Source organism: Panthera onca, chromosome A1, assembly GCF_046562875.1.
Source record: "Panthera onca isolate mPanOnc1 chromosome A1, mPanOnc1 haplotype 2, whole genome shotgun sequence".
In the NCBI taxonomy this organism is placed as follows: domain Eukaryota; kingdom Metazoa; phylum Chordata; class Mammalia; order Carnivora; family Felidae; genus Panthera; species Panthera onca.
Genome location: NC_138339.1, coordinates 211,661,671 through 211,685,257, shown reverse-complemented (window position 1 = coordinate 211,685,257; position 23,587 = coordinate 211,661,671). Strand labels below are relative to the sequence as shown.

The 23,587-nt window shown below is 35.4% G+C and overlaps 1 protein-coding gene across 13 annotated transcripts in view; it reads right to left on the bottom strand.

Moving 5' to 3' along the window:
- Positions 1 to 23,587, bottom strand: part of NAA16 (N-alpha-acetyltransferase 16, NatA auxiliary subunit) — a 65,325-nt gene that overhangs the window by 25,782 nt on the left and 15,956 nt on the right. For 9 of the 13 annotated variants that reach the window (XM_060637066.3, XM_060637068.2, XM_060637069.3 and 6 more), the window contains 4 exons: positions 21,239 to 21,358; positions 20,144 to 20,170; positions 18,590 to 18,685; positions 12,065 to 12,171 (listed from right to left, as the gene is read on the bottom strand). In XM_060637066.3, coding sequence (XP_060493049.2) covers positions 12,065 to 12,171; positions 18,590 to 18,685; positions 20,144 to 20,170; positions 21,239 to 21,358 — 350 coding nt within the window. Of the gene's footprint in view, positions 1 to 12,064; positions 12,172 to 15,009; positions 15,127 to 18,589; positions 18,686 to 20,143; positions 20,171 to 21,238; positions 21,359 to 23,587 lie in introns of those variants that run through there. The other 4 variants (XM_060637067.3, XM_060637071.3, XM_060637080.3 and 1 more) reach the window with 3 other exon arrangements.

Genomic DNA, 23,587 nt, shown 5'->3' with positions numbered 1-23,587 from the left:
AATTTTTTAAGTTTTCTAGTTTTAAAACATCGGATGCTGCTAATACCACCAGACAAAGGGAACATACCAGACAAGGGAACAACAATAAGAAGCCACGAACTGTCAAAAGCACTTTACATGTATTAAAGTAATAATTATAGGGGCGCCTGGGTGGCTCAGTTGGTTGAGCGTCCAACTTCAGCTCAGGTCATGATCTCATAGCTCATGAGTTCGAGCACTGCATTGGGCTCACTGCTGACAGCTCAGAGCCTGGACCCTGCTTCAGATTCTGTCTCCCTTTCTCTCTGCCCCTCCCCCCGCTCATGTTCTGTTTCTCTGTCTCTCAAAAATAAACATTAAAAAAAACTGTAAGTAATAATTACAGTCAACCCTACATGGCACTGTTTTAGGTACTTTACTTATATTAACTCACTTGTCCTCCAAACAACCCTATGATAGTATATACTATTATTAACTTGAACTTATAGGCAAAAGGAAAATAAAAATAAGCTGAAAGTATACAACAGTGGAGCCAAAATTTAACCCAAGTAATAAGGCTCCAGAATTTAGCTTCTGACTACTTGCTGTATCAATCAGTGGATGGGACGTGGCACATTTATAACTAAATGGCAATTCTCTCAGATTCACAGGGGGTGCATTAAGACTAGAGACTAATAATAACAGGGCAAGAAACTTTCCCCAATCAGTTTTAGTGCTCAAAACACCAAATGGTGCATATTAAATCAGCCAGAGCATGGAAAACATACTAAATGCATCAAAATTAGAGAGGGGGTAAGCTTTAACACACACACACACACACACACACACACACACACACACACACGAGGGACAACAGGAAGGGGAAAATATACAAGAGAGAAAAAAAGTAAAAGAAGGTTTAGGAGGGACAAGCTTAGTACACTCTGATGTGGCATTAAGGCACATATCTACAAATACACATTTCCAAATTGAGTGCCCAAAGAATGTTATTTTTTTTTTTAATTTTAATATTTATTTTTGAGAGAGAGACAGAGACAGAGAGACAGAGCAGGAGTGAGGAGGGACAGAGAGAGACACACACAGAATTGGAAGCAGGCTCCAGGCTCTGAGCTGTCAGCACAGAGCCTGACGTGGGACTCGAACTCACGAGCTGTGAGGTCATGACCTGAGCTGAAGTCAGATGCTTAACTGACTAAGCCATCCAGGCGCCCCCCCCCCCCCCAAAGAATGTTATTAATAAGTTCTTGAAATTGAAAGAAGTTCTGTTCTGTCTGATCTGGGAGTGGGGGTAGGGTGTGTTTCAGAGGGACAAGCCAGCCAATCAGTCTCTCTGGGAAGTCCTAACTACCTACTTTCAGGGCCCTGTATGTATTATGATCTCTAACATCAAATGTTGTTAGTAAGTCTGTTATGTTAGTAAATAAACCATGATCTCTTTTTTCAAGTTTGTAAACATCTAGGACAATCTAAAAATGTGAAAATATAAAATTAGCAAGTGACTGCATCCATTGATGAATCCTTAGCATATCTACAAAAAAAATGAAAAAGGCTTAGTGAAATTTCACATGACTGTTAGCAGCCTTGGTAGGCAAAAAGTGAGAATCTCTACTTAAAACGATTAGTGGTTTTCCTACCCAAATTCATTGATCTACCTACTATTAAAATAAGATCTGAAATCTTACTATTTCATAAAAATTGAAACTTTAGACATTTTTATTTTCAGAAAGACAATTATATTCCTTTTCTTTCCCTAGACCTCTTTATAAACTAACCAAAATTCACTATATTTCTAGTGCCACTGGAGAGCAGACCATGTATCAAAAATTCCTAAACCGATTTTGATATGTATGGCTACAAAAGAAATCTCTTCACACATTCAATGTAACATAAGATAGTATGTTTTAATCATATTAATTCTGAATCCAAATTAGAACCCCATCCCACAGAGTCACAGGATATAGTATCCATGAAGTCATGGACCATCCCACTGGCATCAGTAAAAAAAAAAAAAAAAAAAGACCAAATTAAAACACTTCTACATGAGATAGCATCATATGGCATAATTCTCTAAGATAGAAGGCAACAGGGAAATAGGTAAAATTATACATTCATAGTGGGGAAAAATATGTAAGCAACAAAAAAAAAAGAGAACATGAAAAGAATTTACACACATTATGACTTCACTAAAAAATGTATGTATAGATACATACTCAGCAAAAATGTGACCAAATGGTTTAGGGTAACAGAATACAGGTACATTCTTTTGAAACACAATAATCGTGCTGTTTTGTATTAATAAGGCTTTTAAATGAAGACTGTTTAAAAAGAGTAGTACTTGGAGTGTCTGGGTGGTTCAGTTGTTTAAGCATCCGACTCTTGATCTCAGCTCAGGTCATGATCTCACGGTTTGTGAGATCAAGCCCCATGTGAGGCTGTGTGCTGACAGCACAGAGCCTGCTTGGGAGTCTCTCTTGCCCTCTCTCTGCTCCTCCTCCACTCATGTGTGTGCTCTCTCTCTCTCTCTCTCTCTCTCTCTCTCAAAGTAAATAAGTAAACTTAAAAAAATAAAAATAGTCTTTAAAATATAAATAGGTATACAACTAAGAAAGAAACTGAGTCAGCAATTAAAAATCTACCAACAAAGAAAAGCTCTAGACTCAGTGGCCTTACTGGCTTTACTCCCTCTCTCTGCCCCTCCCTGCTCAAGCTCTGTCTCTCTTCTCTCTCTCTCAAAAATACATATTAAAAATAAATAAATAAATAAAATGGAAAGCAGTACGGTTAGTTCCTCAAAAAAATTATAAACAGAATCACCAAGTGATCCAGCAATTCCACTTCTGGATATATACCCAAAAGAAGTTAAAGCAGGGTCTTGAAGAGATATTTGTACACCCATGTTCATAGCAGCATTATTCACAACAGCCAAAATGTGAAAGCAGCCTAAATGTCCATGGACAGATGAAGGGATAAACAAAATGTGGTACATACATACAATGAAATATTATTCAGCCCTAAAAAGGAAGGCAATTCTACAATATGCTACAACATAGATGAATCCGGACCAGAGCACGCTATGCTATGTGAAATATGCCAGTCACAAAAAGACAAATGCTAGGATTCCACTTATATGAGGTACTTAGACTTATAAAAATCATAGCAACAGAAAATATAATGGTGGTTGCCAGGTGCTGAGAGAAAGAGGACATGGGAAGTTATTATTTAAATTAGAGTACAGAGTTCTAGAAGATGAAAAGAGTTCTGGGGATGCATGGTGATGATGGTTGCACAACAACGTGAATGTATTCAATACCAAAGAACTGTACACTTAAAAATGATTAAGATGGTAAACTTTGTTTTACTACAATAAACAAACAAACACGTGGTTCTTAAAGTGTGGTCCTGAGATCATGTGCATCATTAATGTTAGCATCAGCATCACCTGGTAATTTGTTAAGAGATGCAAATTTTGGTACCAAACCCCAGATTTACTGAATCAGAAACTCTGAGCGGCACAATCTATTTTTAGCAAGCTGCTTTGTTAATTCTTGTGAACTGATAAAAAAAAGTTACTAAAACAAAAGCAAAGACAAACAAAATAACCACCTATTATTATAAGACAAAATGAAAGGTAATAGACATTTTTAACCCACCATGACCAAAACTGCCCCATCAATCTCACTTAGAATATCTGTAATTTTATAACTTTCCAGGCTTAGAATTCAGTATTCAAGTTGTTGAATTTATGGAGGCAAGTATTTTTTCATGAACTTACAATGCCATCTACTGGTATTTGCAAAAACTGCAGCTAGAGCAGGTTTTAGGTAAAGGTGTATTTTTGAATTTTTAGAGTGAAACATTTGTTTTAATAATTTAAAAAGTATAACAAAACACATACTAAAGTTACATATAATTCTTAATAAAGGAGTATAAGAACTACTGAATGAAACAGATCTCCAGCTTCAGGACTTCACAATAAATGTGATTAAAGAAAAAAAATCAAGATAATAGAAAGTCCACATTAAATCTCCTAAATAAATTAAATTTTAAAAAAGTGTGGCTAACACGAGCAATCCTAGTTCATTAGTCATGTTTGTTCAATCCAAAAAATGCGTATTATAATCATCAAGTTAGTAATTAAGTGAACAATTCAATTTTCCAAATTTGTCTATGAAAGGTAGTCTAAGGAATTTTATTCAGATAGAAGGATCCATTTTATTTCAAGTTTACTTACCATTTATATCTCGATGAGAAAATATACTCAACTCCTTTCACATAAAACTCAATATGTAATGGCTCTTTTTCTTGAAAATAGTATTTTACCACGGTCATTTAAAATCAAGACGGGGCATCTGGGTGGCTCAGATGGTTAAGCGTCTGACTCCGGCTCAGGTCATGATCTTACAGTTTGTGGGTTCAAGCCCCACATCGGGCTCTGTGCTGACAGCTCAGAGCCCGGTGGCCTGTTTTGGATTCTGTGTCTCCCTCTCTCTCTGTGCCTACCGCATTCGTGCTCTGTCTCTCTCAAAAATAAATAAACATTAAAATCAAGAAATCCAGGGGCACCTGGGTGGCTCAGTTGGTTGAGCGTCTGACTTCAGCTCAGGTCATGATCTCACGGTTGGTGAGTTCGAGCACCATGTCGGGCTCTGTGCTGATAGCTCAGGGCCTTGTGCCTGCTTTGGATTCTGTGTCTCTCTCTCTCTCTGCCCCTGCCCCACTGGTGCTCGGTCTCTCACTCTCTCTCAAAAATAAACACTAAAAAAAGAAAATTAAAAAAAAAGAAAAGAAATACTGGGGCACTTGGGTGGCTCAGTTGGGTAAGCATCCAACTCCTTATCTCGACTCAGGTCAGATCTCACAGTTTGTGAGATCAAGCCCCACATCAGGCTCCAGGCTGGAGCTCCATGTTTGGGATTCTCTCTCTCCGCTCTCTCTATCCCACCTCCCTGCTCACGGGCTCTGTCTCTTAAAATAAATACACGTTTGAAATCAAGAAATCTAATCCACTTGAGTTAGATATCTAAGATCACAATAAAAATTTAAAATCCTTAAAATGGACATCTTAAATTATAAAGCCAAAATTTTTATGAACCGAAAAAATTTCCAAGTTTAACCACCTTCTCTTGATTTAAATATCTGATCAGGATTGAAGCAGCTTGATTTTGCTAATAAAATCTAACCTGAGCAAATACTGTGACTACTATAATTTCCTAAAGTATGGCCCTTGACTCACTTTTCTTATGTGCAAAAGAATTTTATTAACCTCACTTAAAGACAAAGTTCTAAAACACCATATCCGATACACGATTTTACGCAATACAGGTTTTTCGCATATAGATATATATCACATGGTTAAAATGTTATTGCAACACAAAAGCTACTGAAACTTTTTGGTTTTTACCCAAATTAAAAAACTAAGCACAGTAGTTTATCAACAAGGACCAAAACTGCTAGATTAATTTCCAATAAATGTGTAATTGTAGTGACAATTTTGGTTTTGAAGGAGTTAGTCACAGAGATAAGTTGTCCAAGAACTATGACATCAAAACAAAATTAAGTAATTTCCTGCAGAGATGAGGCGTAAGGGATGGAGTGGTAACAGAATGATAGTTCTGGAACATCTCTGAATCAACAAGCACTTTACAAATGTTATTTGGGGTGCCTGGGTGGCTCAGTCGGTTAAGCGTCCAACTCTTGGTTTTGGCTCAGGTCATGACCTCATAGTTTGTGAGTTTGAGCCCCACATCGGGCTCTGTGCTGACAGTGCAGAGCCTGCTTGGGATTCTCTCTCCCTCTCTCTCTGCCCCTCCCCCCACTTGCTCTCTGTCTCTGTCTCTGTCTCTCTCTCTCAAAAATAAATAAATAAACCTAAAAAAAAAAAGATAACTACAAATTTATCATTTAATGAAAACACACGTTTAAGTTTTATTTTTAAGTGTTTTATAAAAAATATATTAGCACAAGCCCATGATTTTTACAAAAACAAAAAAGTAACCAAATTTAGTGAAAATATGAAGTAAATAACACTATTGGTATTACCTAAATTTGGCAAAAATCACGAGGGAGATTAATAAATGAATGTCAGCAGACATTATACTATACTGTGACGCCTTCCTAGGTAGGAAAAACACTTGCTTTTATTTTCCTCTCCCCAAACTTAAAACTCTCTTTAAACAAACAAAAAACGAATTCATGCACATAATTACAATTATCATTAACTGTTGATCAGAGTGTCTCAAAACTACTGGCTGCTTCGGCTTCTGTGTCTCCCTCTCTCTCTGCCCCTCCCCCACTCGTGCTCTCTCTGTCTCTCTCAAGAATAAATTAATTAAAAAATTAAAAAAAAAAGACGAAAGTATAGAACACTAAGAACATGTTAGAAAAAAGACACTGGAAAAAGGCAAGCAAAATAAACTTAAACGGAAGTAAATAAATAAAAAAGATCAGAGTGAAAATTAATGAAATGGGGGTGGGGAGTAGTCAACAAACCCCAAACTTGGCTCTCTGAAAAGATCAACAAAATTGGCAAACCTGTGGTGGATTGACCAAGAAAAGAAAAAAAAATTTGAATTATTAAAATTAAAAATGAAAGAGGAGACATTACTAGTGACTTTACAGAAATAACATGATTATAAAGGAATACAATGAACAACTGTATGCCAATACGGGATAACTTAGAAGAAATGGACAAATTTCTAGAGACACAAATTTCAGAAACCATGTCAAGAAGAAATAGAAAATATAAATAAACCAATAACAAGTAAAGAGTTCTAATAGGTAATCAAAAACTGCCCACAAAGAAAAACCCAGGTCCAGATGGCTTCACTGGTAAATTCCACCAAATATTTAATAACAATACCAATGTTTTACAAACTTTAAAAAAAAAAAAAGAGGAGGAGAAGAAGAGGAGGAAACACTTCTCAACTCCTTATAAGGCCTTTACTACCCTGACACCAAAACCAGACAAAAACCTCACAAGAAAACTACAGACCAGTAGGAAGAGACAAACAAAAATCCTCAATAAAATGTTAGCAAACTGAACCCAGCAATATATAAAAAGAATTCTACACCATGACCAAGTGGGTTTTATCCCAGCAATGCAAGGTTGCTTTAACATCTGAAAATTAATTCATGTAATACATCATAGCAAGAGTATTTAAAAAAAAAAAACCACATAATTATCTCAATAGACACAGAAGAAACATTTGACAAAATCCAACACATGGTCACCTTAAAAATGCTCAGTGTCCTAGGAATGGAAGGGAACTTCCTCAACATCACAAAGGGCATATATAAAAAATTCATGGTTAACCCAATACTTAATGGACAAAGACTAGATGCTTTCTCCTAAGATCAGGAACAAGACAAAGATATCCACTCTAATCACTTTTCTTCAACATTGTACTGGAGATTCTAGTCAGGGCAATTAGTGAAGAAAATGAAATTAAAAGGATACAAAAAGGAAATGAAGAAATAAAACTTTCTATTTGCAGATGACATGATCTGCAAATCAGAAAATTTGCAAATAATTTGCAAATTAATAACAATACCAATGTTAGAAAATCTGCAAATTTAGAAAAATCTGGAAAATCCTAAGAAATCCATTACACCAACTATCAACAATAAATAATAAACAAATAAGTTCAGCAAGGCCACAGAATCAATATACAAAAACCAACTGTATTTTATACACTAGCAATAACAAAATGAAAATAAAATTAAGAAAATAATTCCACTAGAATAGTATTAAAAGGAATAAAGTACTTAGGAGTAAATTTCACAAAAGATGTACAAGATGTATGCTAAAACCTACAAAATACCGTTGAAAGAAATTAAAGAAGATATGTCTAGATGCAAAGACATCCAAAGTTCATAGACTGAAAAACTTAGTATTGTTAAAATAAAGTAATCTACAGATACAAAGCAATGCCTGTAAAATTCCAGCTGGCTTCTTGCAGAAACTGAAAGGCTAATTCTAAAATTCAAATTGAAAAAAAAGCAATCCTGAATGGTCAAAAGAATCTTGAAAAAAGAACAAGCTAAAAGATTCACACTTCCTAATTTCAACTTACCCCAAAGCTACAGTAATCAAGACAGTGTGGTACTATAGCATAAGGACAAATATATAGATCAGTGAGTCCAAAGATGAACCTTCTTTATGGTCCATTTATTTTCAACAAAACTGGCAAGACCTTTCACTGGGTAAAGAACAGTGTCTTCAACAAATGGTTCTGGGAAACTGGATAGTCACATGCAAAAGCTGGATTCCTGCCTCACATCATATATAAAAATGAACTCAAAATGTATCAAAGACCTCAGTATAAGAACTAAAAATATAAAACTCTTATTAAATATGTATAAATCTTCATTACGCTAGATTTGAAATGGTTTCTTAGATATGACACAAAAGCTCAAGCAGTAAAAGGAAAAAACCATAAAATGGACTTTAAAAACTTTTGTCATCAAAGGACACTTTAAAGAAAGTGAAAAGATAACCCACAGAATGGTAGAACGTATTTCCAAATCACATATCTGATAAGGGACATGTATCTAGAATATACAAAGAACTCTTCCAACTCAAGAATAAAAAGACAACTCAAAGAGTCTGAATGGACTTTCTCCAAAGAAGATTTACAAATGGCAAATAAGCACATGAAAAGACACTCAACATCATCAGTCATCGGGGAATTGCAAACTGAAACCATGAGACAGCACTTCACACCCACTAGGCTGGCTATAATCAAATGCCAAATAATAGCAAGTGGATTATTGGTGAGGATATATAGGAATCAGAATCCTCATACACTGCTTGTGAGAATATAAAAAGGTACAGTCACTTTGGAAAACAATCTGGCAGTCTTTTTAAAGTTTAAACACAGACTTGCCATTCGAACCAGCAATTCCATTCCTGGGTATACATGCCCAAGAGAAATTAAAATGTATATGGAAAACTGGCACACAAGTGTTCACAGCAGCATTAGTCATAATAACTAAAAGGCAGAAACAACCAAAGTGTCCCTCAACTGCTAAAATGTGGCACAGCCATACAATGGGATGTTATTTGGTGATACAGGGAATGAAGTAGTCATCCACGCTACCACATGGATGAAAACATTATGCTAAGTAAAACACACTACAGAACAAAAGGTCACAAACTGTATGATTCCATTTGTGTGCAATGCCCAGAATAGGCAAATCCTCGGAAAGAAAGTAGACCAGTGGTTGCCTAATGTTGCGCGGGTGGGGAAAGGATTTCTTTTTGGGGTAATGAAAATTTTCTAAAATTACAATGGTAATGGTTGCAAAACTCTGAATATATTAAAAATCACTGAATTGTACACTTCAAGTAGGTAAATTTTATGATATGTGATTTATATCTCAATAAAGCTGTTAACAATAACAAAAATACTGGGGGGGAAGCAACTGGTATCTAGTTGGCAGAGGCCCAGGACACTGCTAAATATCCTATAATGCAAAGGACAGCCCCTTATAACAAATTATCTAGCCCAACAGGTCAATAACAGAATACTTCATTGTGGGGAGCTGTCCTGTTGATCCCTGGCTGCTACCCATTAGATCTCCATAGCATACTTCCCAACAGTGACAAAAATACCCCCAGACATTGCAAAATGTCCCTTGGGGGGACAAAATTCCCTCCCTCATTGCACCTTGAGAAATACTGCTCTAGAGGAAGAGGACCTTCCAAACTGTTTCTATGTTAAAAAAAATACATCTGTCCATGGAAAAGAAAATACAAAAAGGGAAAATACAAAAAGGGAAAATATTAGAATACCTAATGCTGGTGAGGGTACAGGGAACCTTGCACACACATACACCGCTAGTGACAATACAAATTGGTGTTTACAACCTCATATAAACCAAAGTACCATTATTAACTGAGAACCACAGAATGCACATACCTTTTACCAATTAATTTGAGAATTTGTGAGAAGGAAATAATCCTGAGTAAAGCTATGGGTACAAAGATATTTATAATGTTTGCTTGATTTTAACAGTGAAAGTTTGGAAACCCAAAGTTCAACAATAGAGGAATGGCTCTGGTATGTAGTCATCAAAAAGGAAGATAATGAAAACCATACAGCAACATATAAAATGCTTGTGCACTTGCTAGACAAACTTTCAGGTCAAAATTATTACAGCTACCTACAAATACCACAAATAAATTCATGGGGAAAAAAACCTTGACAGGAATTACACAAAAAAAATGCTCTTCGTGTCCCTAAATTATATATTCACGTTTTAAAATGCTGCAGATGTTTTTAAAATACTTTTCTATAGTTGTGCTATATCCTGGGCTGACTTCAAAAGATGATTTTATTTTCATGCTACCTAACATGGATCATTCTTTAAGATCTGGAAGTTTATGAAGCCATAACTTTATCAGCCTTCACCGCTTTTTAATACTTCCTCCAGAGTTAAAATGCAATCTTTAGCTAAAAGCAAGACTACCAGTTAGAAATGAATTTTCGAACACCCTTATGAGACGTCACAAATCTATGTGGCCGAAATTATTTGAAAAGCACGTCCCAGACTTGTACATTTTTTACTATACTAAGTTCTGACAACCTCAGTTTTCTGAGGTTTGATTCAATTCTCAAAAGCACTTGGTCTCTCTCTCTCTCTCAAAAAATAAATTAACATTAAAAAAAATTTTTATAAAGGAAAAAAAAGTACTTGGTAAACACGCCTATTCCATGCTTAGAAAATAACACTAAAGAGATGTCAAAGGTTCCTATATAAATCAATACATTTTCAGTGCCTTCTTTAAAAATGCAATTCCCATGCTTTATAAAATACCAACAAATGCTTTACACCCTTATGATGATAATTTTGGATCTATATTGGAGGGATTTTAAATTTTTTTTTTTCCAACGTTTTTTTATTTATTTTTGGGACAGAGAGAGACAGAGCATGAACGGGGGAGGGGCAGAGAGAGAGGGAGACACAGAATCGGAAACAGGCTCCAGGCTCCGAGCCATCAGCCCAGAGCCTGACGCGGGGCTCGAACTCACGGACCGCGAGATCGTGACCTGGCTGAAGTCGGACGCTTAACCGACTGCGCCACCCAGGCGCCCCTGGAGGGATTTTAAAAAACGAAAAGTCTGTGCCCCATGTGAAAATGGACAAAGCCAATGAAAGCTTAGTGATAGTCCAAGAGGAACAAATTCTTTAATGACCACTATATTTAGCAGCTTCTGCAAGATGTTATTACAAAAGCAGTACAGGTAGCCCTCTGGTTTTGTGAAAGTTTGTATTACACCACTTTCACTTTTACCAAAGACCTACAGTGGTGCCTTCGCTTTCACGGAAAAAGGCAAAAAGTGAAAACAGCGCTCAGCATTGGTTTTGCAGGGAGCCCTCACAGAGGCATCGCACACTCTCAGCAAGGAGAGGGACACCATCAAGTTCCTTCCTCCAGGAAGGACACTCAGCATCAGGCCACCATAGATTTGAACTGTGTCTGTGAGCATCTGTGCTTTATCTCGATTTATTTTGTGCATCCATTAGCAAGATGCATCCTAAGAGATCAGAAAAGTCGGAGAGGTTATTTTTGGGGTCTGGGAATGTTCAAGAATTTTTAATACAAACTAATGCTAATTGTGCTTCACTTTACACCATTTCAGCTTGAGAGGTTTCACAGGAACGCTCTACTTTCAGACAGCAGGGAAAATCTGTATTCGAATTCACACATGTAAGCTCTTTACCATTTCTGACATCTCACCTCCCCTTTCTTCTCTGTCACCCTTATCCGAAAGAGTAAGTGGCGAATTTTGGCAAATGCTACCTTAAATAACCTACAGAAATTATTGGTAGGCACTGCTCCATGTTTTCACATGAATCAACCACTATTTACCAAAAACTCAACAGCAGTGCCATTACAGTCAAATAAAGCATACTACACACATATAATTTCAGCTCAACTATTATTAAACTAAGGTGAATAGTTTCTCTATTAACAGAATAGAAAAAATTATTAAATCATAGCATATTATTCACATGGAAATGTTTCTATAATAAGTTAGTAAAAAGATTACAGCAAAACTGAGTAAAGACCAAATTTTACCTTTTCTGTATTGTAATATAAAGATTTCAAAGTAGTGAACAAGGGTGGGCAGCCTTTACTGAAGTTAATCCTCAGGAACTTATCCATTAGTTCTCTAAATTTTTCACCTAGAAACAAAAGTGCACTTTGTTATATTTCAATTGATGCAAACAGTTCTCAGTGATTTTACAAATAAAAATAAACCTCCCTCAAAAACAATGATCCCCCCCCCATCCTATTTTTAAACCCAAAAGTCTGTCAGCATTTATTGCTTGACTGTTACCACCCAAAAGGATAACACTAAATATCTTAGTTGGCAACTATCCTTTTCCCTAGATCTAGGTTAAAATATCTTCAAGGAACACTTCAAAAGATAAGTACACCAAATAACTGTGCAGCTTTAAGTAGTAGAAAAAGTTACTCACTATCCATTCTGAATACAGTCCCCATAGCAAGTCTCTTTCCTAACCTCACTGACTAGCACAGACTCGTCCTCATCTGCAGATACCTCATAAGGCACGCTGAAGACTATAAAGAGATCCTACTGTAACCAGCAGCATATTTAATTGACAGCCAAAATATATTTTTAAACACTAAAGTAGTATTTGAAAATGTTTTCCAAACCAATTAGTGATTTACCTCAACATTCATTCCACAATCATCTTTCAAGCACCTACTATGTGCCAGGCACTGTTCTAGGTATTAGGGATATAGCGGTGACTAAAACAATTAAAAACAAATTCTGGGGCGCCTGAGTGGCTCAGTCGGTTAAGTGTCCAACTCTTGATCTCCGTTCAGGTCACAATCTCACACTTCATGAGATCAAGTCACGCTGTCAACGCAGAGCCTGCTTGGGATTCTCTCTCTCCCTCTCTCTCCCCCTCCCCCGCTCATGCTCTCTTTCTCTCTCTCAAAATAAATAAATGAATTAAATTCTGCCCTCTTGGAACTTAACATTCCAGTGGGTACGATGAATAATACATAAAATAAACATATGTTAGACATTAGACTGAGCCCCAGAGCTTTTTAACATTAGAAGTAAATAATTCTATCATTATTAAACCCTTCCAAAAAAAACTTGGCATCACTTTCTGGAAGCAGGGGAAAAAATGGAAACTTTTTCATTTTAAATACAACACAAAGGCTTTAACTCAGTTAAGGCTTTAACTTTTTTGACAGGAAGAGTTATTATATAACAACACGGATTTGCCCACTCATTAAAAAGAAAAAGATTACAGGGGCGCCTGGGTGGCTCAGTCGGGTTAAGCATCCGACTTTGGCTCAGTTCATGATCTTGCGGCTTGTGAGTTCGAGCCCCACATTGGGCTCTTTGCTGACAGCTCAGAGCCTGAAGCTTGCTTCAGGTTCTATGTCTCCCTCTCTCTGCCCCTTCCCCAGCTCGCTCTCTCTCTCTCTCTCTCTCTCTCTCTCAAAAATAAACATTAAAAAAAATTTTTTTAAGAAAAAGATACATATGTCATAAATGGCTTAACCTAAAGTAAAACTATTAAACAATCCCTTAAAGTTTCATTATGAATCACAACACTTCACAAAAAAAATACCAGCAACCCAAAGCGGTTATTTTTATTTGTTGTGATTGTATTGAACAAAACATGCATACTCAATATAATTAGATGTTACAAAAATTTAAAAGAGATACTTAAATTTTATTAAGGGGAAAGTTTACCAAATATAAAAACAGGTTTAACATTCGTTAATGTACTATAAAAACCATTTCCAGATAATCTCTAATCTTTTATTAGATCATACACAAAGTACATTCTGGGTTAAATAGACATCATTACTTCTTTAAAAATCAAAAGTAGTTTTAGAGATCAAATCTTTCCAGCACTTCCTCTGATATAAGGCAAAAGTTAACAATACTGGGGCGCCTGGGTGGCTCAGTTGGTTAAGCATCTGACTCTTGATTTCAGCTCAGGTCATGATGATCTTAAGGTTCGTGAGTTTTGAGTCCTGCCCTGGGCTCAGCACTGACAGCTCAGAGTCTGCTAGGGATTCTCTCTCTCCCTCTCTCTCTCTCTCTCTGCCCTTCCTGTGCTTGCTCTCTCTTTCAAAATAAATACTTTTTTTTTTTTTAAGTTAACAATATTGTGGTGGACCAGTGGGATGCAGCTGTTTAGAGAAATGTGTATTCTTCCACTTCTGTGTGACCTTGGACAAGTAACCAACCTGTCCACTAGAATCCTCACTTTCCCCACTGTAGGTGAGGGTAACAATGCTAGCAGCCTCAAGAGCCCTCCTGCATGGCTCAAACCAGAATATAAGTATATAGCAGTAAAGAGTGTCTGGCACACAGTAACTATTCAATAAATGTTGTCTATCATTACATGCCCTGATAACCTGACAGCTACTGCATTTCTATAGTTAAGAATCTTTTCCATATTTGCAGACATCCACTGAGAAACCAAGCATTGTATCTTCATGTCAGAGGCTATTCTGAACTCCTCTTCTTCCTCAACTTTCTCAGTCAATTCAGATCATCCTGGCAGATTGAAGTTAAAAGACAATGTAGTCCATTCTCAATTATCCATAATTTTGAAAGCCCCTTCTCCCGTTAAACTGTTAGACTGTGCAGCTGTGAGAAAGAATGGGGAAGTTCTTCATGTGCTGACGTAAAGCACAGACACAGAGTTCAGTGGAAAGAAAACCCAAGTGCACAGCAATCTATGCTACCATTTTTGTACAAAAGAGGGAGAAAAAAAGAAAGCTATACACAAACCCACACACACAGTTGTGCTTGTATATGCACAATATGTTTATGGAAGTATACACCACCTACTGGTAACAATGCAGCCACTAGAGAAGGAGGTGGTCAGAGGAAGGACAGGAAAAACTTTCCACTTAAAAAATCATTTTACCTGGAACTATAATGCATTATCTAAATAAGAAGCCTATAGACAGCTATTCAAATGCTCAGTCACACACTATATTCTAAAATTACTTACCATGACTCAGCTCATAAGGTTTTCTTTAGGCATAAGAAAAACCCCTTCACAAAAGCAAATAATCTCTCTTCTTCCTAATTATTTTTAAATAATCTTTAGTACCCCCCACAGTGTTTCCTTTAGGGGTAAAAAAAAAAAAAAAAGACTGTCAATCATTAAGTGCCTGCTTAGCATTACCCCTTACCGAACAGGTTATCTGTTTACACAGATGCTATGCTAATTCTTCTCCAGATGTGTAGTATAGATTCAATAAAAACTGCTGTCTCAAAAACCAGTGCTAAAATAATACAATCAGCAAGATCAGACTGTATGTGATTCACTGGGAATTTATTCTAAATAATGGAGAATGTTCTCAATATAAAAAAGAAATAATTATATGACCTGATGAAGGTGTTAGCTAGCATAATATGGTACCACTATGGTAATAATACAATGTATAAATGTATCAAATCAAGAGTTAAACACCTTAAACTTCTATAATGTTATATGTTATTATATCTCAATAGTAAATAATCCAATAAAAAAGAATGGAGTAAAATTTGATCAGAACTTTGTGTTTAATACTCTGGATTATCTCCTTCCCTCTCTCCCCTGCCTTGGCCAGTGAAGACTAATAGAACATGATGAAGTAAACCAGTTCTTTTGAAAAGTAGCTATATCCCTGCATTATTTTCATAGCGCTTAATATTTTCGACGGTTGGAGAACCTACCTAGGAGTTCTGTGTTCACTACTTGACAGTTTTAAGCCTTTTTAACTAAAAACTGAAAACTCTTTTTTAAAACTTTCACCTTGCATTCTCAAGTTCCATGTTTCTTGAATAAAAATCTTACTGTTTCTGACAATATCAAGATGCTTTTCTTATTACACATAAAAATATTTCTAGACAGGCAAAACAACATGAAGTATTTAGCTTCTACAGAGGTACAATTAGGTATCTGTGTGATTTTACATATGCTCACTGGAGCTTTGTAAGTCCATGGATGTTAGAACCTCACAGTGATGTTGACCTTGAAGTCCGTGCCATCAGACCCTTCAACTGAGCCCTATGTTGTATAAAGATGCCTTTAGCCTTTCAAAGACAGAGTGCCCAGAGAGTCCAAGATGATTCCACTTAAAGCTAAATTGCACTTTATAATCAACAGTTGGTTCCAAGCTATCTTTCAGTAAAAATATATTTCCTGTCATGTACTAAGAGTTTTTAGCAAACTTTATTAACTATGAGAAAAACTCAAGGCAGTGTAAATTTGAAGTTCCATGTTCCATTAAGGAGTAACAGAACTAAGATATCTTGTTAATAATCTTAAAGTTAGGGGTGCCTGGGTGGTTCGGTCGGTTATGTGTTCAACTCTTGATTTTGGCTTAGGTCATGATCTCAAGGTTTGTGAGTTCAAGCCCCGCTATGGGGACTCTGTGCTGACAGTGAAGAGCCTGCTTAGGATTCTCTCTCTCTCTCCCTCTCAAAATAAATAAATAAATAAACATTAAAATAATAACTATAAAGTTAAATGAGTTTTCCTTCTTTCCTAAGAGGCACATAGATGCATCTGAAAACTCCAAACTAAGAGAATATCCCCACCCACAACGTGACACAAGACATACATTATATATGGAGACCAATTTTAAAAAAAAGAAGCCAGACACAAAGGCCTCATGTGGTATGATTCCATTTGTATGAAACGTCCAGAACAGACAACTCCACAGGTACAGGAAGTAGATTAGCGGCCGCCTGGTGCTGGAAGTGCAGGGGGAGTGCAGCCTGATGCAGGGAGTGCGGGGAGTGAGGTTTCTTTTGGGAGGGACAAAAACTTTCTGAAACCAGATCGTGACAACAGTTGCACAATTCCATGAATACGCTAAAACGTGGAGTTGCATACTTTAAAAAGTGAATTACATGGCACGTGAATTCTATTTCAAATGCTGTTATTTAAAAAAAGACATATAAAAATGTGAAGCCAAACATCCTCAATGAAACACACATGGGAATGCTCCTCCTTGCATAGGACATCCCATCTCAGAAATTCACAATGCAGGTATGAACGTTCTAACAGGCCCCACAGAAACCTGACTGCTGTGTTCAATCCAAAGTTTCCCCAACTCACTCGACTGACGAACATCTCAGCACACCAGTACCCTCCCCACCGAGTCTGATACTAGCCACGTGAGCATAATGTTCCCTGAAAAACATCAGGGAAATCTGCTTTCGGTATTCATAAAGCCAAAACAAAAATGAGAGCATCAGAAGAATACCATTTATCATCTGTGGAACTAAGATATACTAGTGGAAAATGAACTGTTTACAATAAACTTGTACCAACTATCTGATACATTTCTAACAGGGACTTCATACATTTTTAAAGTCAGTAACTAAAAACTTTTTAATTTCCATAAATCTTTAGATAAAGAAAATTATAACCCAATTATCTGCACTATAAGTGAAAATTCATTAGAAAATATACCCCCTCCTCACCCCATGCCTAGAATAGATTTTTTTTAAGTTCTATTAGCTTTCTAGGGTCTGACTTAATATCAAAAGACATGCCAGAAGTCCTAACAAATAATTCATAATCTACAGCACTTCCAGCTAAAAACAGAGATAACTGACAACTTTAAGAAAAAGGCACAAATCTTCAGATGTTAACTATCTGAAGAACTAATATACTTTTACTTCCTCTAGACCCCAAAGTGAAGGAGTTCAACCACTTGCACAACTTGGATCACTGTCATGCATATACTGCTGTTCGATAAAAGCAAGTCACAGAATACAAACCATAGTGCGCCAATTTACATTATGTACAAAAGCAGGGAGGGACGGGGGGGGGTTGTTTTTCTAGGGCTACAAAATACATGGAGCTCTGTAAAAACAAGGGCATGATAAAGGCGAATTTCAGGGAAGCAGACAACTCTGAAGACAGAGTGCCTTCACAGGGAATAGTAATGTTCTTAAACACTGTGGTGGACACAAAGGGCTCCCCACTCTTTCTCTGAATTTGTGCTCTAAAAAGAAGACCCAGGGGCACCTGGGTGGTTCAGTTGGTTAAGCATCTGACTTCGGCCCAGATCATGATTTCTCGGTTTGTGAGTCTGAGCCCCACCTTGGGCTCTGTGTGGACAGCTCAGAGCCTGGAGCCTGCTCCAGATTCTGTGTCTCCCTCTCTCTCTGACCCTCACCCACTATCCTTTCCCTCTCTCTCTCTCTCTCTCTCTCTCTCTCAAAAATAAATAAAAACCATTAAAAAAAAAAGACCTAAAACTTCAAAACTTCTACCACTTAAATCATAATACCTCACATAGGATTTGTCGTTTCTAGGGAATTTAATTGATCTTCTAAATCTAGTGTTTAATTTTTAAAGTCACATGAGAAAAACAATCTCTAAAAAGGTAATTTCAAATACTTGAGACAAACATATAGCCATATGCTCAACATTCTTATTAACACATGCATAATAAATTCATAACTGATCACTCCCACCCCCAAGATTGGTGACGATATAAACTCTGTACAAGAAACAAGTTTTTTAAATGTGAATGATGTTGAATAACAAATAATTATTAGTGTTACAAAAGATATCCTAATATTACCTGGGGCAAGATTCAAAGGTAATCTTCTAGGTGAAATTGCTCTGGGGTGCTGCTTACTAATTTCTTCATAAATTTGGAGCCTCTCTTCTAAAGTGCCTATTATCAGTAAATATGTGTGAGATTCAAAGCATCAGAACTTTTTATCTATGAAAAAATGCTAATAAACTTTTTAAAAATGTTATAAATAAAGATTGCATTGTCAATATTAAAGCTGTGCCCAATTTTTATAAGAATGACATGAAAACTCTGTGGTGGTGAAACACATAATCAGCAAAACACCATTTTAAACCCAACCTCCAGATAAATCCAAAACTTCTTTCATCACAACAGATTCTGAAACCAACTCAAATCATACCCATGCAAGACACAGAGACTGAAGATACACAGCACTTCGATTCGTTAGCGCACAACCCATGAAAAAGAAAGTCCTCCTTCAAGACTTATCTTACACAAACTCTCTAGCCCGAGGAAGCCTACACACCTCCCCACAAAAGGCTGTAACACCCATTGATTAGGTTTTAAAAAGCAACTGTTTCAGCATCATGAATGTGAATGTCTTATAGTTTAAAAAGTGAACTAAATTTCTAAGGTAGCTTTAACACTTAAAATCTTCAATGAAACTCCATTATAAAGAATCCGATTCATACAGATTGTTTAAAGTGGCAAATTATTTCTCCCAAATATAGTGATACAAAATGTACTTCTAACAGAAAGTTGGGTCTTCCCTCCCAAGACCAAATTAATTTTATAGTACTGAATAGAAAACATATATATATACATATATATATATACATATATATATATACACACACACACACATATACATATACATATATACATATACACACAAACTACATGTGACTCTGCAATAACAATTTGCAAGGTAGGATCTGGGTCCAGTTCATTATTCTAAAATAATATCTACCATAATTTACAAAGAGAGATTATATGCACTGTTTCATATAATATAATATATTATAAAATATTTATATTTATAATATAAAATAATATATATAATAAGACAATTTACAACAGAATTTTAAGAGAAAGCAAACAAATTTGATTTTAAACTGTAAGGTTTTTAATTGATTTCACCTCAGAAAACGGAAATATTTTGTAAGAAGAACCCATGGCGCTAGCAATCAAGGTATCTCCATCCTAAATGTAGTGTTCACTATCGAGACTATAAATGTAACACTTAAAAAGGTAATGTTTGATTTTGTTTAAACTCTTTCCTTCCCCCAGTAGTATGTTTTGGAGCTCCAATGTGGTAGGATTCAAAACCTGGGATACATGAAAGATAATTTTTACATTCTGTTAACAATCTGGAGACTTCATGAAATATCAAGGACCCTTATACTAAAATTTACATGAAGGCTATTTACTGCTTTTAAAAGGCAGGTCTCATATTTAAGCCTAATCCTAAGAATATAAGAAAAAAAAATTCCCCACTATCCCAAATATAACAAGTCTTATAAATGTAGTTAAGTTAAGACAAAACCAAACCATTCCAATGTCCTATTTGAAGCCACAAGTTGGAGCTCCAGAACTTACCATGGGGGAGAAAAGGTCCTATGGAACCTAAAAAGATAAAGTAATATAATTAGTTTGTAATCAAAATATTTTATAGTAAGCATGGTTCTTGACATGGAACAGGTTATATTCAACTTACTAAACATTTAAATATCTGTATTATTAACTACATGTCAGTAACTGATAGTTTAAAGAAAAACATCACAGTTATCTTGCATTTCCAACCTTCAAATAGAAAACTTTTGTCCTGATTTTTTAAAAACACAAATTATTGATGTAATCAATAATTTTTGTTTTCATCATTTTCTTAAAAACAATTTAAAGGAAACAATTAACGACCTGTGATATTAAATTTTAAACACTAACAGAAAACCTGGTAATTTATAGTGATGAGAACACCACAAAAAATTTTTCTCATGGCTTACGCTTCTATAAATGAGTATGAGTAGCTACCTATTTTTACCATATCTTTAAATTTAAAAGTTCTGCTGTTTCAACACCCTTGAGCCATATTTTCAAAATTATTTCAGCCATGTATTTATCCATGAGTAAATATACTAGGAATATTAACTGCTCTGAACAACATTTAATTATGAAAATACTAGGGAAAATTGCAATTCTAGATTTCTAAAAAGGATAGTTTACCTAATTTGAAAAGAAGATATGTGACATTTTGCTCTATGCAAAGTAGCCCAACCTGAAATTAAGAGGATAATTTTCATGCTGATGCTATACAATACATATCCTCAGCAAAACTGCTTTGGCCTAATTCTTATGTTTAAAGGCTGAGGGTAACAAATCTCTAATTCTTTAAAAAATACTAAATAACTACGTTTCCCAGAAATGGAACGGCTCACTTTCCTCCCCAGCTCTCTAGTTAGCCTAAATTGGTAACATTTTAATGGGTCAAGGAACTTAAAATTATCTGTGAGCATTTATCACTAAAGTATAAATAAATATCTGAACTCATCTTCACTGCCATGTTTAACCTGTAATTCTCCTAAATGGAAAAATAAATGCTAATGCTAAAAATATCTGTCCTCAAATATTATTACAACTTTGCATTCACTTCAAGCACTAGTGAAGATAAGGTAGAGGAGAAAAATAATTACATACTAAGTTGCAGAGCTTTTTCCAAGCCTTCATAATAACACCAATTTTCTGCATTCCGATCAATCAAGTTTTTGAATACTTCACTGGCTTCTTTTAATCTTCCCAATTTCAACAGCATTTCCCCTAAAATTAAGTTTAAATTCACATTCATTTTACTCAAACATTAAATAACTTTCTGATCTCATAGATTTCACTAAGCAGTATTAACACACTGGATATTTATGAAAAAACTGTTTGTGCTTCCCTTTGGGACATGTTGCAGTTTATACCACTAGACACAGATTAATTCACAGCTTGCCTTCAGAAGTGAACCTTCATTTACACATTCTATTATATACTAACATTCTAATATTATAATTATATTATAAATAGCATAATAAATATTAATATAATTATTAATTATATATAATTAATATTCACTTCAGAAGTGAACCTTCATTTACACATTCTATTATATACTAACATTCTAATATTATGATATTATAAATAGCATAATAAATATTAATATAATTATTATATATATTATATATAATATTATAATTATAATTATAATTATAATATTATAAGCTAACATTTTGGCTCCCTCCCACACTCCAAATATACATATAGTATATTAAGTTCTTGGTAAAAATATTTGTATTATACACATTTTTATATACCCTTAACAACAATTAAAGACTCCCAACACAGATTGGTAAGTAATTCGAATGAAATATCCCTACATTCCTACTGCTAGATTTGAATGTACTTTTCCTGATCGATTCCTATATTAAAATTTTTCCATTCAATTCTCTTAGATTCCTTTCTACATCACTAAAACTGCCGAAGTTTAACTCAGTGAAGCAAAAACACTAAGTACCACTTCACAGCTAGAAACCACATAAACCAGATTCACACGTGGATCACCCCTAAGGTCCATATCCTTTTACCAAGCCACACAAATTGGAAGTAGGTTTGGAAAATGAGTATCTAAACTTCTCAGGTAGAATACAAAGTGCACGTAATCCAAGGTAAAAGAGAGATTCTCAAAAAAGAGTATACCTCAACTTCCTATTGCTATTTCCCCTTCCCCAAACAATCTATTTCAAAGGAAGAAACCTTTGAAATGTCTTCAGACATATTATTTCAGCTTTCATCATCTGGGAGGGGACAATATATTAAACTGGTTATTACATGCTATTATTTTACTATTTTTATGTATTACTCAAGCTCTAGAAGAAGACTAACTCGATATAATTTCCAGCTTTACCATTTTCTAACTCTGTGACCCTGAGCATGTTACAAGCTTCCAATGTCCACTTACCTATAAAATATCGACTACCTCTGTCTGCTTTTGTGATATATTAATTTAAACTAGTTAGTTAGCACAATGCTTGGCACAAAACGAATGCACACAAGTGTTTGCTACTTAAAAGTATAAACATGCCACATTCCTCCACAATTAATTTCTGGCTAGTCCAGTTTTTACCTGGCTTACCCTAGGTAAATAGACAACAACACAGATTTCAATTCCAAAAACCTTTGTTTTCTGCTACCATCACAGGCAAAGATTATTACTAGAGGACTACACAGAACAAGAAATACATTTGCATATTCATAAAGTAAGTGAAGATTTCTAACATTTTTTGTTTATTAAAGGATCTTAATATGCTAAGGACTACAAAAGACATCAATGTGTAAATGTCAAAGGTCTCTCTGGGCCCTGCGAAGTTCACCAAAAAAATAATACTCTAACTTGTCTCTATAAGCAGTATAAAGTACTGGCTTTACATTCAAGATGATGGCCCCCAAATTCCCCTCACTAGCAACATATGGATGAATGTGGCCACACTGCAACTTGCACACTGTTTGAACTAGAACTGATCTCACTATATCTTATCTACTTTTTAATCACTGCATTCTGGACTGCTGTTACAAGAGAGAGAGAAAGCAACCCGAGTTAAGAGTTAATCAAGAAATAGCAATAATACATCAGAATATAAAAATAATTGCCATTTTCTTTGCTCCCATCAATTATAAGCGATAGAAGAAAGAAACCAGAACATTAAATAATTTATCGCCATTTTACCACTGGTTTGAAAAATACTGTTGTTCAATAGCCAAATAATGAAAAGAGCCCAAATGTCCATCGACTGATGAATGGACAAAGATGTGGTATATATATACAACAGAGTATTACTCAGCCATAAAAAAAGAAATCTTGCCATTTGCAACGACATGGATGGAGCTAGAGATCATTATGCCAAGCAAAATAAATCAGAGAAAGGTAAATACCATATGATTTCACTCTTATGTGTTATTTAAGAAACAAAACAGATGAACACAGTGGGGGAAAAATAGAGAGGCAAACCA